This window comes from Stenella coeruleoalba (genome assembly GCF_951394435.1).
Source record: "Stenella coeruleoalba genome assembly, chromosome: 6".
Lineage (NCBI taxonomy): Eukaryota > Metazoa > Chordata > Mammalia > Artiodactyla > Delphinidae > Stenella > Stenella coeruleoalba.
In genome coordinates this window covers 3214216-3230583 of record NC_137151.1, presented here as the reverse complement: position 1 = coordinate 3230583, position 16368 = coordinate 3214216, and the positions used below count along the sequence as shown (strand labels likewise).

At 38.6% G+C, this 16368-nt stretch overlaps 1 protein-coding gene across 1 annotated transcript in view; it reads right to left on the bottom strand.

Moving 5' to 3' along the window:
- OCA2 (OCA2 melanosomal transmembrane protein) overlaps nucleotides 1-16034 on the bottom strand; it is a gene marked incomplete at both ends in the record, with an annotated part of 232040 nt that extends 216006 nt beyond the window's left edge. Inside the window, one exon of the mRNA XM_079924777.1 lies at nucleotides 15787-16034. Coding sequence (XP_079780903.1) covers nucleotides 15787-16034 — 248 coding nt within the window. The remainder of the gene's footprint in view (nucleotides 1-15786) is intronic.
- Nucleotides 16035-16368: the final 334 nt, after the last annotated feature.

Here is a 16368-nt window from a genome sequence, read left to right as displayed (position 1 = left end):
TTTATTTAGAGATCTCTAAAGTTTACACCTCAAAACTATTAGACCTAATAAAGAAATTCATCAAGGTTGCAGGATACAAGATTAATATACAGAAATCTATTGCATTTTTAAACACTAATGATGAAATATCAGGAAGAGAAAGTAAAAAAAAAAAAACCTTGTTAAAAATCTCATCTAAAAAGAAACCTAGGAATAATCTTAACTAAGGGAGGTGAAAGACCTATATAATGAAAACTATAAAAATTAATGAAGGAAATTGAAGGTCGTTCAAAGAAATTGAAAGATATTCTGCACTCTTGGATTGGAAAAATTAATATTATTAAAATGGCCATACTACTGAAAGCAACCTACAGACTTACTACAATCCCTATCAAAATAGCCGTGATATTTTTCACAGAATTAGAACAAATAATTCTAAAATTTATATGGAACCACAAAAGACCCCAAGTTGCCAAAGCAGTCTTGAGAAAAAAGAACAAAAATGGAGGTATAACCCTACCAGACTTCAAACTATACTACAAAACTACAGTAATCAGAATAGTGTGATATTGGCACAAAAACAGACACATAGATCAATGGAACTGACTAGAAGTCCCAGAGATAAACCTACTCACCTACAGTCAATTTATGACAAAGGAGCAAGAATATACAATGGAGAAAAGACAGTCTCTTCAACAAGTGATGCTGGGAAAACTGGACAGCCACATGTGAAACAATGAAATTAGAGCACTTCCGCACATCATATATAAAAATGAACTTAAAATGGTTTAAAGACCTAAACGTAAGACATGACACCATAAAACTGCTAGAAGAGAACATAGGCCAAACATTTTCAGACATAAATCATAGTAATATTTTTTTAAATCAGTCTCCCAAGACAAAAATAAATTAATTAATAAAAACAAAAATAGGGCTTCCCTGGTGGCACAGTGGTTGAGAGCCCACCTGCCGATGCAGGGATCGCGGGTTCGTGCCCCGGTCCGGGAGGATCCCACATGCCATGGAGTGGCTGGGCCCATGAGCCATGGCCACTGAGCCTGCGCGTCCGGAGCCTGTGCTACACAACGGGAGAGGCCACAACAGTGAGAGGTCCGTGTACCGCAAAAAATAAATAAATAAATAAATAGGACCTAATCAAACTTAAAAGTTTTTGCACAACAAAATGAAAAGACAACATACAGAATGGGAGAAAATATTTACAAATGATGGTACTAACAAGGGATTAATATCCAAAATACACAAACAGCTCGTACAACTGAATATTAAAAAAAAATCCAATAAAAAAATTGGCAGAAGACTTAAATAGACATTTTTCCAAAGAAGACATACAGATAGCTAACACGCACATGGAAAGAAACTCAATATCACTAACTATTAAAGAAATGCAAATCAAAACCACAATGAGATATCACCTCACACCTGCCAGAATGGCTGTCATCAAAAAGTCTACAAATAAAAAATGTTGGCCAGGATGTGGAGAAAAGGGAACACTTGTACACTGTCGGTGGGACTATAAAATGGTACAGCTACAAACTACTGTATGGCACAGAGAATTATACCCATTATTTGTAATAACCTATAATGGAATATAATCTGTAAAGACATTGAATCTCTAAGTTGTACTCCTGAAACTAACACAATACTGTAAAACAACTGTATTTCAATGAAATACCTATATATAAAATAATAGCTTTGGACAATATGTAACAACACTGATAGTATTTATAATATAAAATTACATAAAAGAAATATAAAATGACGTTTACTATGAGCACAAAAATGTAAAAATACATATTACATATGGGAGAAGGCCAGAAGGGAATACAGGTAAATGCCAGTAGATAGTAATAATTGTTGTAAAATCATTTTTCCCCTTCAATTTCCAAATTTTTAACAATTTATTTACTTTGGCTTGTTAATAGTAAAAACAGTAATCAGTTCATGACAGATGAACTGGTCATGTCACATAATTCAGTCTGATAATATACTACATTTAATCCATATCAGATCTTATGTGCTATTTTATAATAAAAGAAAGAATTCATTCAAAGTTTTCTGGGATTTGAGATTCAAAACCATGCTATATTTAGATAAGGGAATGAGAAAGGGAGTGAAGAAATGGGAGAGGCTGTGTGAAACATTGTTTACTTTTTCTATGAAGAAAACTAGCATATTAGAAAAATTCATTCATCTTTAACTTGGCAGTTTTGTTTGGTCTATGTCATTTAAAATGTATAAGCAATTTATTCCTCTCACTTGGAGGCCTCAAGTAGCAAAGGGGTGGAATTCCTCAGTGAGGAACGGGGGAAAGCAGCATCAAGAAGTATCCTGCAGAGTTCCAGGGCTGCAGCTACAAGAGGAGGTTCAGAATCCCAAACATAAGGGTCAGGGTGCCACCAGAATGAAGTCTGCTTTCTCTATTTTTTGTTGTTTATTCCCTCTGTTATAGGATTATTGTTAAAAGAGAGCAAAATCAGAGCTGGGGAGGATGGCATAGTAGAAAAACTCTGAGCTCACCTCCTCCCACGGAAACACCAAAATTATAACAATTTATAGAGCAACTATCAGTAAGAAAGAATTGAAGGCAGAAAAGATCTTCTACAACTAAAGATATGAAAAAGCAACCACAAGATGGATAAGAGGGGTGGAGATGCAGTATCCCCTGTGTGGGCAACCACAAATGGAGGATAATTACAATTGCAGTGGTTCCCCACAAAGAACAAGAGGTCTGAGCCCCACATCAGGCCCCCCAGCTGCACCAGGAAGATGAGTCCCCAGAAGGCCAGTGGGGCTTACCTTCAGGAGAGTCAGAGAGCTGTGGAATATAGAGTCTCCACTCTTAAAAGGCATGCACAAAACCTCACATGCTCCAGGATCCAGGGCAGAAGCAGTAATTTGAAAGGAGCCTGTGTCAGACAGACCTGCAGATCTTGGAGAGCCTCCTGGAGAGGAAGGAGGTAACTGGAGCTTACCCTGGGGACATAGATGTGGGTGGAAGAGCTTTTGGGGATCTCACTCTACCATGAGGACATTGGTGCTGGCAAGCATCACTTTGGAATCCTCCTTCCAGCTTATAAGCACCAGGACCGAGTCTCACCCACCAGCCTATTGACACTAGTACTGGGACACCTCAGGCCAAGCAACCAGCTGGGTGGGGACACACCCCCACCCACCAGCAGACCCACTGCCTTAGGACCTTCCAGCCACCCAAGGACACAACCCCACCCACGAGAGGGCACAGAACATGGACCCACGCATCAGCATACCAGCACTAGCCCCAAGACCACTGTGGACTGTTGGGACCCAGCCCCACTCACCAGCAGGCCAACACCAGCTCCAGGACACCCAGGCCTTAGGGCCAGAGACATTGGTAAGCAGCTCCACCAAAAAACTGAGAGCCAGCGCTTACCCCAGAATGCCCAGGACCCTGTCCCTGCCCACCAATAAGCCGACACCAGTTTTGGAACAGCTTGGGCCCCTCAGCTAGCCACACCAGGATTTGGACCCACCTACCAAAGAGCTGACACCAGCTCCAGGACCCCCTGGGCTCTGTAGCCAGAGACCCCAGGATCCAGCTTGGCCAACCAGCAGACTGACACCAACTCTGGGACCCCAAGAGTCCTGAAGCCTGGGACCCCCAGAGTCCTGAAGCCAGAGACACCAGCACCCTGGTATACCCACCAGCAGTCTGGCACCAGCCCTGGGACACGCTCCCCAAAGCCCCACCCACCAGCAGGATGATACCATCTCCAGGAGCCCCACAAGCCCAGCCCAGCCCACCAATAGGCTGACACTAGATCCAGGACCCTTGACATTTTTTTTTTCTTTAAGAGAAATAAGCCTCTATTTTCTTGTTTCACAAATAAAGCTGGCTGAGTTGGTTGCTTTTTGGTGATTAGTCAAAGAGAACAACAACTCCCATATCTTCATCTGGCTCCTCTGGCCCTCCATTTGCTTCAAATTTGGCTGTGGCTGTGGTAGCAGTAGGAGCAGCAGTGGTTGCAGCACTAGCCCTGCAACCATTTGGGCTCTGCAGCCAGCCACTTTGTGACACAGCCCCACCCATCAGCTGCCAGAATCCTTTGCAAAAGGCAGGGCCTAGCAACCAACCAGACCAGGGGCCAGCCACCCACCAGATGACCCACAGTAGTCAGCCCATCACAACAGAAGGACCCACACAGCCCACATAGGGGGCAACACTAGAGTAGTTAGCTCTGATGACCAGAGGGGAGTGCCCTGCTGAGACATATAGAACATTTCTTCCATAAGGCCACTTCTCCAAGATACAAAAATGTAACCATTCTATCTAATGCATAGGAATAAAAATAGAGAATTAGGTAAAATAAGGTGACAGAGAAACATGTTCCAAATGATGGAATAAAATAAAGCACCAGAAGAACAAAGCAAAGTGGAGATAAACAATCTACCTGATAGAGTTTCCATGGAAATGACCATAAAGATGCTCAACAAATTCAGAAGAATGGATAAACACAGTGAGAAGTTTACCAAAAACTTAGAAAATATAAAGAAAAACCAAACAGAGCTGAAGGATACAATAACTTAAATAAAAAATACACAAGAAGGAGTTTTGCAGCAGATTAGATGAGACAGAGGAACAGGTCAGTGAGCTGGAAAAGTAATGAGAATCATGCAAGCTGAACAGAAAAAAGAAAAATTGATTAATGGAACAGTTTAAGAGACTCCTGGGACAACATCAAGCATACTAACAAACATTCACGTTATAGGGGTCCCAGAAGAAGAAGGAAAGAGAAAGGGGCAGAGAACTTATTTGAAGATATAACTGCTGAAAACATTTCTAACCTGGGAAAGGAAACAGACATCCAGGTCCAGGAAGCACAGAAAGTTCCAAATAGGATCAACCCAAAGTGATCTACACCAAGATACATTATAATTAAAATTACAAAAATTAAAGATAAGGAGAGAGTAATAAAAATAGCAAGGGAAAATAACTAGTAATGTATGAGGAAACTCCCATAAGGCTATCAGCTGATTTTTCAGCAGAAACTGCAGTCCAGAAGGGAGTGATTTGATATATTCAAAGTGATGAAAGGGAAAAACCTACAACCAACTATACTGTACCTGGCAAGGCTTTCATTCACATTTGATGAAGAGATCAAAAGATTTACAGACAAGCAAAATCTAGAAGAGTTTAGTACCAGCAAACCACCTTTAAGGGACTTCTCTAAGCAGAAAAGAAAAGGTCACAACTAGAAATATAAAAATTACCAAAGGAAAAATCTTATTGACAAAGGCAAGTATACAGTTAAGGTAGTAGATCAACCACTTATAAAGATAGTAGGAGTTTACAAAAGCAGTAAAATCATCTATGTCTGCAGTAAGTAGTTAAGGGGTACACAAAACAAAAGGATGTAAAATCTGATGTCAAAAACAGTAAATGTTGGGCTTCCCTGGTGGCACAGTGGTTGAGAGTCCGCCTGCCAATGCAGGGGACACAGGTTCATGACCCAGTCAGGGAAGATCCCACATGCTGAGGAGCGGCTGGGCCCGTGAGTCATGGCTGCTAAGCCTGCATGTCCAGAGCCTGTGCTCTGCAACGGGAGAGGCCACAACAGTAAGAGGCCCGCATACCACACACACAGAAAAAAAAAAAAAAAAAAAAGAACAGTAAATATTGAGAGGGAGTAAAAATGCAGGGTTGTTAAAAAGCATTCAGGGCTTCCCTGGTGGCGCAGTGGCTGAGAGTCCGCCTGCAGATGCAGGGGACACGGGTTCGTGCCCTGGTCCAGGAAGATCCCACATGCCGTGGAGCGGCTGTGCCCGTGAAGCCATGGCCGCTGGGCCTGCACATCCAGAGCCTGTGCTCTGTAACAGGAGAGGCCACAACAGTGAGAGGCCTGCATACCACACACACACACAAAAAAAAGCATTCAAACTTAAGAAATCAGTAACTTAAAATAAGCATGTATATATATATATATATATATATATATATATATATACACAGATTGATGAACCTTTAGCCAAACTCATCAAGAGAAAAACAGAGAGAGCACAAATCAATAAAATCAGAAATGAAAAGGAAGAAGTTACAGAAATACAAAGGATCATAAGAGGGCTTCCCTGGTGGCTCAGTGGTTGAGAGTCCACCTGCCAATGCAGGGGACACGAGTTTGTGCCCCCGTCCGGGAAGATCCCACATGCTGCAGAGCAGCTAGGCCCATGAGCCATGGCTGCTGAGCCTGCGCGTCCGGAGCCTGTGCTCTGCAACGGAAGAGGCCACAAGAGTGAGAGGCCCGTGTACCACACAAAAAAAAAAGGATCATAAGAGATTACTACAAACAATGAAATGGGCAACCTGGAAGAAATGGACAAATTCCTATAAATGTACAACCTCTAAAGACTGAATCAGGAAGAAATAAAAAATATGAACAGATAAATTATCAGTAATGAAACTGAATTAGCAATTTTTAAAAACTCCCAACAAACAATGATTCATGACCAGATGGCTTCATGGGTCAATTCTACCAAACATTTAAAGAAGCATTAACATCTACCCTTCTCAAGCTCTTCTTAAAAACTGCTGAGGAAGGAACGCTTCTAGACTTTTTCTACGAGACAAAGATAGCTTCTTTTTTAAAAAAAAGAAAATTACAAGCCAATATCACTGATGAACATAGATGCAAAAATCCTCAACAGAATATTACAAACAGAATTCAACAATATATTAAAAGGATCAAACATGATGATCAAATGAGTTTTATCCCAGGGGTGCAAGGATGGCCCATTATCCACAAATCAAAGTGATATACCACATTAAAAAATTGTAGAACAAAAATCATCTTATCACCTTGATAGATACAGAAAAAGCTTTTGACAAAATTCAACATCTATTCATGATTAAAAAAAAACTCTGAAACAAGTGAGTATAGAGGGAACATACATCAACATAATAAAGGCCACATATGACAAGCCCACCGTTAACATCATACTCAATGGTGAAAAGCTGAGAGCATTTCCTCTAAGATCAGGAAAAAGATAAGGATGTCCATTCTAGCCTCTTTTATTCAGAAAAATATTGGAAGTCATAGCTATAGCAATTAGACAAGAAAAAGAAATAGAAGAAATCCAAACTGGAAAGGAAGAAGGAAAACTGTCACTGCAGATGACATGATACAATACATAGAAAATCCTAAATACACCACCAAAAATCTACTTGAGCTCATCAATGAATTTGGTAAAGTTGCAGGATATAAAATTAATATATAGAAATCTGTTCATTTCTTTATACTAACAACAAATTATCAGAAAGAGAAAGCAAGAAAACAATCCCATTTACAATTGCATCAAAAAGAATAAAATATCTAGGAATAACTCTAAACAAGAAGGTAAAACTATAAGATGTTGATGAAAGATAGTCAAGATGACAAAAACAAATGGAAAAGTATATTGTGCTCAGGGATTGGAAGAATTAATATTGTTAAAATGACCATACTACCCAAAGCAATCTACAGATTCAGTGCAATCCCTATCAAAATACCAATAGTATTTTTCATAGAACTTGAACAAATAATTCTAAAATTTGTATGGAAACATAAAAGACCCCAAATAGCCAAAACAATCTTTAAAAAGAGCAAAACTGTAGGTATCACACTCCCTGATTTCAAACTATACTACAAATCTGCAGCAATCAAAACAGCATGGTACTGGCACACACAAAAAAGATACATAGCTCAATGAAACAGAAGAGATAGCCCAGAATGGACCCACACTTACATGGGCAATTAATCTATGACAAAAGTGTCAAGAATATACAACAGGGAAAAGACAGGCTCTTCAATAAATAGTATTGGGAAAACTGGACAGCTACCTGCAAAATAACAAAACTAGACTACTTTCTCACAACATATACAAAAACAAATTCAAAATGAATTAAAGACTAAATGTAAGACACGAAATCATAAAACTTCTAGAAGAAAACATAGGCAGTATGCTCTTTGACATCCGTCTTACCAATATTTTGGGGGATGTGTCTCCTCAGAGAAGGGAAACAAAAGCAAAAAACAATGTACACGTCAAATTAAAAACCTTTTCCACAGTGAAGGAAACTATCAGCAAAACAAAATGTCCACCTACTTAATGGGAGAAGATATTTGCAAATGGTATATCAAAATAAGGGGTTAATATCCAAAATATAGAAAGAGCACATACAGCTCAACATCAAAAAAAAAAAAAAAACAGAAAACAAAAAACAACCAATTAAAAACATGGGCAGAGTACCTGAATAGACAATTTTACAAATAAGACATATAGATGGTCAATAGACACATGAAAAGATGCTTAGCATGACTCATCATCAGGGAAATGCAAATCAAAACCACAATGAGATATCATCTCAGACCTGTCAGAACGGCTATCATCAAAAAATCTATAAATATCAAACCTTGCCAAGGATGTAGAGAAAAGGGAACCCTCATACACTGTTGGTGGGAATGTAAAATGATGCAGACACTACAGAAAACAGTATGGAGGCTCCTTTAAAAACTAAAAATAGAACTACTATATGATAACGCAATTCCACTCCTGGGAATATATATGGAAAAAAATGAAAACACTAATTTGAAAGGACATATGCACTCCTATGTTCATTGCAGCATTAGTTACAGTGGTCAATGTATCCTGCATCTGTGGAATACATGAATAGACAACGAATCATCCCAAATTGAGGAGGTGGACTTTGAAAGCAAGATTTGTGACTTTTTCTCCTTCTTCTCTTTTTGTGAGTTTGTATGTTATGCTCTGTGTGAGATTTTGTCTGTATAGCTTTGCTTCCACCATTTGTCCTATCCGTCCATTTTTTGTTTTGTTTTGTTTTGTTTTCAATGTTTTTTCTTCATAATTATTTTTTAATAACTTTATTATATTTTATCTTACGTTATTTTATTTTACTTTATCTTCTTTCTTTCTTTTTTCCTTCCTTCCCTCCTCCTTCCCTCCCTCCCTCCTTTCTTTCATTCCTTCTTTCTTTCTTTTTTTCTTTCTTTCTACTTCTACTAATTCTTTCTTTCTACTTTTGCTCCCTTGTATTCTGAGCCATGTGGATGAAAGGCTCTTGGTGCTGCAGCCAGGAGTCACTGCTGTGCCACTGAGGTGGGAGAGCCAACTTCAGGACACTGGTCCACAAGAGCCCTCCCAGCTCCACATAATATCAAATGGCGAAAACCTCCCAGAGATCTCCATCTCAACACCAGCACCCAGCTTCACTTAACGACCAGCAAGCTACAGTGTTGGACATTCTATGCCAAACAACTAGCAACAAAGGAACACAACCCCATCCATTACCAGAGAGGCTGCTTAAAATCATAATAAGTCCACAGACACCCCAAAACACACCACCAGACGTGGACCTGCCCACCAGAAAGACAAGATCCAGCCTCATCCACCAGAACACAGGCACTAGTCCCCTCAACCAGGAAGCCTACACAGCCCACTGAACCAACATGAGCCACTGGGGACAGACACCAAAAACAATGGGAACTACGAGCCTGCAGCCTGCAAAAAGGAGACCTCAAACACAGTAAGATAAGCAAAATGAGAAGACAGAAAAACACACAGCAGATGAAGGAGCAAGATAAAAACCCACCAGACCTAACAAATGAAGAGGAAATAGGCAGTCTACCTGAAAAAGAATTCAGAATAATGATAGTAAAGTTGATCCAAAATCTTGGAAATAGAATAGACAAAATGCAAGAAACATTTAACAAGGGCCTATAAGAAATAAATATGAAACAAGCAACGATGAACAACACAATAAGTGAAATGAAAAATACTCTAGATGGGATCAATAGCAGAATAACTGAGGCAGAAGAACGGATAAGTGACCTGGAAGATAAAATAGTGGAAATAACTACTGCAGAGTAGAATAAAGAAAAAAGAAGGAAAAGAACTGAGGACAGTCTCAGAGACCTCTGGGACAAAATTAAATGCGCCAACATTCGAATTATAGGGGTTCCAGAAGAAGAAGAGAAAAAGAAAGGGACTGAGAAAATACTTGAAGAGATTATAGTTGAAAACTTCCCTTATATGGGAAAGGAAATAGTTAATCAAATCCAGGAGGCACAGAGAGTCCCATACAAAATAAATCCAAGGAGAAATACGCCAAGACACATATTAATCTACTGTCAAAAATTAAATACAAAGAAAACATATTAAAAGCAGCAAGGGAAAAACAACAAATAACACACAAGGGAATCCCCATAAGGTTAAGAGCTGATCTTTCAGCAGAAACACTGCAAGCCAGAAGGGGCTGGAGGAAATATTTAAAGTGATGAAGGAGAAAACACTGCAACCAAGATTACTCTACCCAGCAAGGATTTCATTCAGATTTGATGGAGAAATTAAAACCTTACAAGCAAAAGCTGAGAGAGTTCAGCACCACCAAACCAGCTTTACAACAACTGCTAAAGGAATTTCTCTAGGCAAAAAACACAAGAGAAGGAAAAGACCTACAATAATGAACCCAAAACAATTAAGAAAATAGGAATAGGAACATACATATCGATAATTACCTTAAATGTAAATGGATTAAATGCTCCCACCAAAAGACACAGATTGGCTGAATGGATACAAAAACAAGACCCATATATTTGCTGTCTACAAGAGACCCACTTCACACATAGAGACACATAGAGACTGAAAGTAAGGGGATGGAAAAAGATATTTCATGCAAATGGAAACCAAAAGAAAGCTGGATTAGCAATTCTCATATCAGAAAAAATAGACTTTAAAATAAAGACTATTAGAAGAGACAAAGAAGGACACTACATAATGATCAAGGGATCAATCCAAGAAGAAGATATAACAGTTGTAAATATTTATGCACCCAACATAGGAGCACCTCAATACATAAGGCAAATACTAACAGCCATAAAAGGGGAAATCGAAAGTAACAAGGGACTTTAACACCCCACTTTCACAAATGGACAGATCATCCAAAATGAAAATAAATAAGGAAACACAAGCTTTAAAGATTACATTAAAAAAGATGGACTTAATTGATATTTATAGGACATTCCATCCAAAAACAACATAATACACATTTTTCTCAAGTGCTCATGGAACATTCTCCAGGATAGATCATACCTTGGGTCACAAATCAAGCCTTGGTAAATTTAAGAAAATTGAAATTGTATCAAGTATTTTTCCGACCACAATGCTGTGAGACTAGATATCAATTACAGGAAAAGATCCATAAAAAATACCAACACATGGAAGCTAAACAATACACTACTTAATAATGAAGTGATCACTGAAGAAATCAAAGAGGAAATTAAAAAATACCTAGAAACAAATGACAATGGAGACACGACGATCCAAAATCTATGGGATGCAGCAAAAGCAGTTCTAAGACGGAAGTTTATAGCAATACAATCCTACTTTAAATAAAAGGGAAACATCTTGAATAAACAACTTAAGCTTGCACCTAAAGCAATTAGAGAAAGAAGAACAAAAAACCCCAAAGTTAGCAGAAGGAAAGAAATCATAAAGCTCATATCAGAAATAAATGAAAAAGAAATGAATGAAACAATAGCAAAGATCAATAAAACTAAAAGCTGGTTCTTTGAGCAGATAAACAAAATTGATAAACCATTAGCCAGACTCATGAAGAAAAAAAGGGAGAAGACTCAAATCAAAATAATTAGAAATGAAAAAGGAGAAGTAACAACTGACACTGCAGAAAGACAAAAGATCATGAGCAATTACTACAAGCAACTCTGTGTCAATAAAATGGACAACCTGGAAGAAACGGACAAATTCTTAGAAAAGCAAAACCTGCCAAGACTGAATCAGGAAGAAATAGAAAATATGAACACACCAATCACAAGCACTGAAATTGAATCTGTGATTTTAAACTTACAACAAACAAAAGTCCAGGACCAGATGGCTTCATAGGTGAATTCTATCAAAAATTTAGAGAAGAGCTAACACCTATCCTTCTCAAACTCTTCCAAAATATAGCAGAGGGAGGAACACTCTCAAACTCATCCTACAAGGCCACCATCACCCTGATACCAAAACCAGACAAGGATGTCACAAAAAGAGAAAACTACAGGCCAATATCACTGATGAACAAAGATGCAAAAATCCTCAACAAAATACTAGCAAACAGAATCCAACAGCACATTAAAAGGATGATACACCATGATCAAGTGGGGTTTATTGCAGGAATGCAAGGATACTTCAATATACGCAAATCAATCAATGTGATACACCATATTAACAAATTGAAGGAGAAAAACCATATGATCATCTCAACAGATGCCAAGAAAGCTTTCGACAAAATTCAACACCGATTTATTATAAAAACCCTGCAGAAAGTAGGCATAGAGGGAACTTTCCCCAACATAATAAAGGACATATAAATGTAAGGCCAGAAACTATCAAACTCTTAGAGGAAAACATAGGCAGAACACTCTATAACATAAATCACAGCAAGATCCTTTTTGACCCAATTCCTAGAGAAATTGAAATAAAAACAAAAATAAACAAATGGGACCTAATGAAAGTTAAAAGCTTTTGCACAGCAAAGGAAACCATAAACAAGACCAAAAGACAACCCTCAGAATGAGAGAAAATATTTTCAAATGAAGCAACTGACAAAGGATTAATCTCCAAAATTTATAAGCAGCTCATGCAGCTCAATAACAAAAAAACAAACAACCCAATCCAAAAATGGGCAGAAGACCTAAATAGACATTTCTCCAAAGCAGATATACAGACTGCCAACAAATACATGAAAGAATGCTCAACATGATTAATCATTAGAGAAATGCAAATCAAAACTACAATGAGATATCCTCTCACACCAGTCAGAATGGCCATCATCAAAAAATCTAGAAACAATAAATGCTGGAGAGGGTGTGGAGGAAAGAGAACCCTCTTGCACTGTTGGTGGGAATGTAAATTGATACAGCCACTGTGGAGAACAATATGGAGGTTCCTTAAAAAACTACAAATAGAACTACCATATGACCCAGCAATCCCACTACTGGGCATATACCCTGAGAAAACCATAATTCAAAAAGAGTTGTGTACCAAAATGTTCATTGCAGCTCTATTTACAATAGCCCGAAGATGGAAACAACCTAAGTGTCCATCATCGGATGAATGGATAAAGAAGATGTGGCACATGTTTACAATGGAATATTACTCAGCCATATAAAGAAACAAAATTGAGTATTTGTAGTGAGGTGGATGGAGCTAGAGTCTGTCATACAGAGTGAAGTAAGTCAGAAAGAGAAAGACAAATACCGTATGCTAACACATATATATGGAATTTAAGGGAAAAAATGTCATGAAGAACCTAGGGGTAAGACAGGAATAAAGACACAGACCTACTACAGAATGGACTTGAGGATATGGGGAGGGGAAAGAGTAAACTGTGACAAAGCGCGAGAGAGGCATGGACATATATACACTACCAAACATAAGGTAGATAGCTAGTTGGAAGCAGCCACATAGCACAGGGAGATCAGCTCGGTGCTTTGTGACCGCCTGGAGGGGTGGGATAGGGAGGGTGGGGGGGAGGGAGACGCAAGAGGGAAGAGATATGGGAACATATGTATATGTATAACTGATTCACTTTGTCATAAAGCAGAAACTAACACACCATTGTAAAGCAATTATATTCCAATAAAGATGTAAAAATAAATAAATAAATAAAAATAAAAGGAGATTCAAATCTATTAAAAAAAAAAGATATGGAAGCAAACTAAGTGCCCAAAAATAGGTGACTGAAAAAGGAAGATGTGGTGTGTATGTATATATACACACATATACATACAATGGAATATTACTCAGCCATAAAAAAGAATGAAGTACTGCCAATTGCAGCAACATGGTTGGACCTAGAGGGTATTATGCTAAGTGAAATAAGTCAGACAGAGAAAGACCAATACTGTATGATTTCACTTAATATGTGGAGTCTGAAAAACAAAACAAATGAACAAATATAACTAAACAGAAAAAGAGTCACAGATAGAACAAACTGTTAGTTGCCAGACGGAGGGGTGTGGAGAGAAGAGAGAAACAGGTGAGAGAGATTAAGAGGTACAGCTTCCACTTACAAAATAAATGAGTCACAGTATTAAATGTACAGCATGGGGAATACAGTCAATAACTAAGTAATATCTTTGTATGGTGACAGATCGTAACTAGACTTGTGGTGATCATTTTGAAATATATAGAAATATTGAATCACTATGTTGTGGATGAGGAGCTAACATGGTATGGTAGGTCAACTATACTTCAAAAAATAAACTCAGAAAAGATCAGATTTGTGGTTACCAGAGTCAGGGGCTTAGGGAGGGGGAATTGGATGAAGATAGTCAAAAAGTATGAACTTCCAGTTACAAGATAAATAAGTGCTAGGGATGTAATATACAACACAATGACTATAGCTAACACTGCTGCATGTTGTATATGAAAGTTGTTGAGAATGAATCCTAAGAGCTCTCATTACAAGGACAACAATTTTTTTCTATTTCTTTAATGTTGTATCTATATGAGATGACAGATGTTCACTAAACTTATTGTGGTAATCATTTCATGATGTATGTAAGTCAAATTATCGTGCTGTACACCTTTAACCTGCACAGTGTTATATGTCAATTTATCTCAATAAAACTGTAAGTATAAAAAGAAGATAAAATCATGACTGCCATACATATGTGACATGAACACATATCAAATATTTTATTGAACTCATTAATTACAGGAAACCAATAAGAAAAAGAAACCACACATATATGGGCAATTAGAAATGTTGAACTGAATTGAAAAATCAGTGTAAAACTGGACAATTCATTCCATCAGACACACTTCAAATGTATTTCTTGGGATGAGAATCATTTGCATTGTCATCAGTTTTCAGATCAGTTGTAAACAATGAGAAGATATAGATAACCTCGGAGGGCTCCATACATAGTTTTCTATAGAAAACACCAGTCATCTTTTTGGTCCATTTAGCCTTTCACGATTTTTCTCTCCTCTTCTCCTCTACCTTTGTGGCAGGCAGCCTCTGACATGCCCCCAGTGATCCACTCCAGGTGTTCACACCCTTGTGTGATCCCATCCCCTTCAGTATGGGCCCACACAGCAAAAGTGATGGGGAGTTACATCTGTGATTAGGTTACAAAGAACTGTCTCTCATGCTTGCCCCGATGGAGCAGGCCTCCTGACAAGGGACTGAGAACCTCAGTCCATCTGCCTGGGGGGAACTGAGGCCAGCCAACAATCACACAGACGAGTTTGGAAGCAGACCTTGCCCACTTGAACCGTGGTCAGCCAGCTCCAGCTGACCACTTGTTCTCAGCCTGTAAAAGACCCTGAGCAGAGGACCCAGCTAAGCCATGCCCAGATTCCTGACTCACAAAACTGTGAGAAAATAAACATGTGTTGTTTTAAGATTCTGAATTTTGGAGTTTGTTGCATGGCACTAGATAACTTAACACACTCTTCCTTCCTGCTTTCTGTGTACCTATACCCTGATTTTAATAGCTCTAAGAAAATACTTACACAGGTGATGTAACTGATCTTATTTCTATTTTTATTATCTTTTGGATTTACATTAGCCGCATTTTAGAAGTAGCATTCATTCAAAACAGGTCAGGAAAGTGATCTAATGCTGGAAAGATTCTTGCAGAATATCTGGAAATTGTTCCCACAAAAAATGTGAGAGAACTATGCTCAAGAAAACCCAGTATTTGTAAATTCCACATTCACAAGATAAAATTGTTTTAAACTCACCTCCACTTCGCGAGGAATGAGCCAAAATTCTGGTCCACAGGAGCCCAGCAGCTCTGCCCAGCTGCCCCACTGGGGTAGGCGTTCAGGGAGTCTGCCTTGCTGTCTCCCTGCTGTGGCCTATGGTTGCTGGTGTTGAGTCCCACCAGCCCCGGCCCTCCCAAGCCAGCGCTCATGGGAGCTGATGTCTGATGTACCTCTATCTCCAGCATACCAGAAGTCAGCCTGCCATCTTTGTTCTCTAGGTGCATGTTTCTGTTGCCACTCTTCTCACTAGAGTCAGCCAGAAAGAAACCACTGTTGATAAAAAGCAAACTGTGAATATCATTTTTATCTTGGGGAATTCATACTACTGAATGGTACAGTAGAAACACTTCTTATAACAAGGCCCTTCCCATGTCTCAGCATCTAATATATGGAAAAAAGTGTATGTTCATCTCCAAGAATGAACATTTTAGCACATTTCACACTAGCAGTAACCTAACTGTTCAACAACAGAGCATTAGTTAGGTAAATTGTGATATGTGCATAGTAGGAAATACTATGCAAACATAAATATCCTCTAGAGATACTGACATTGGGAAA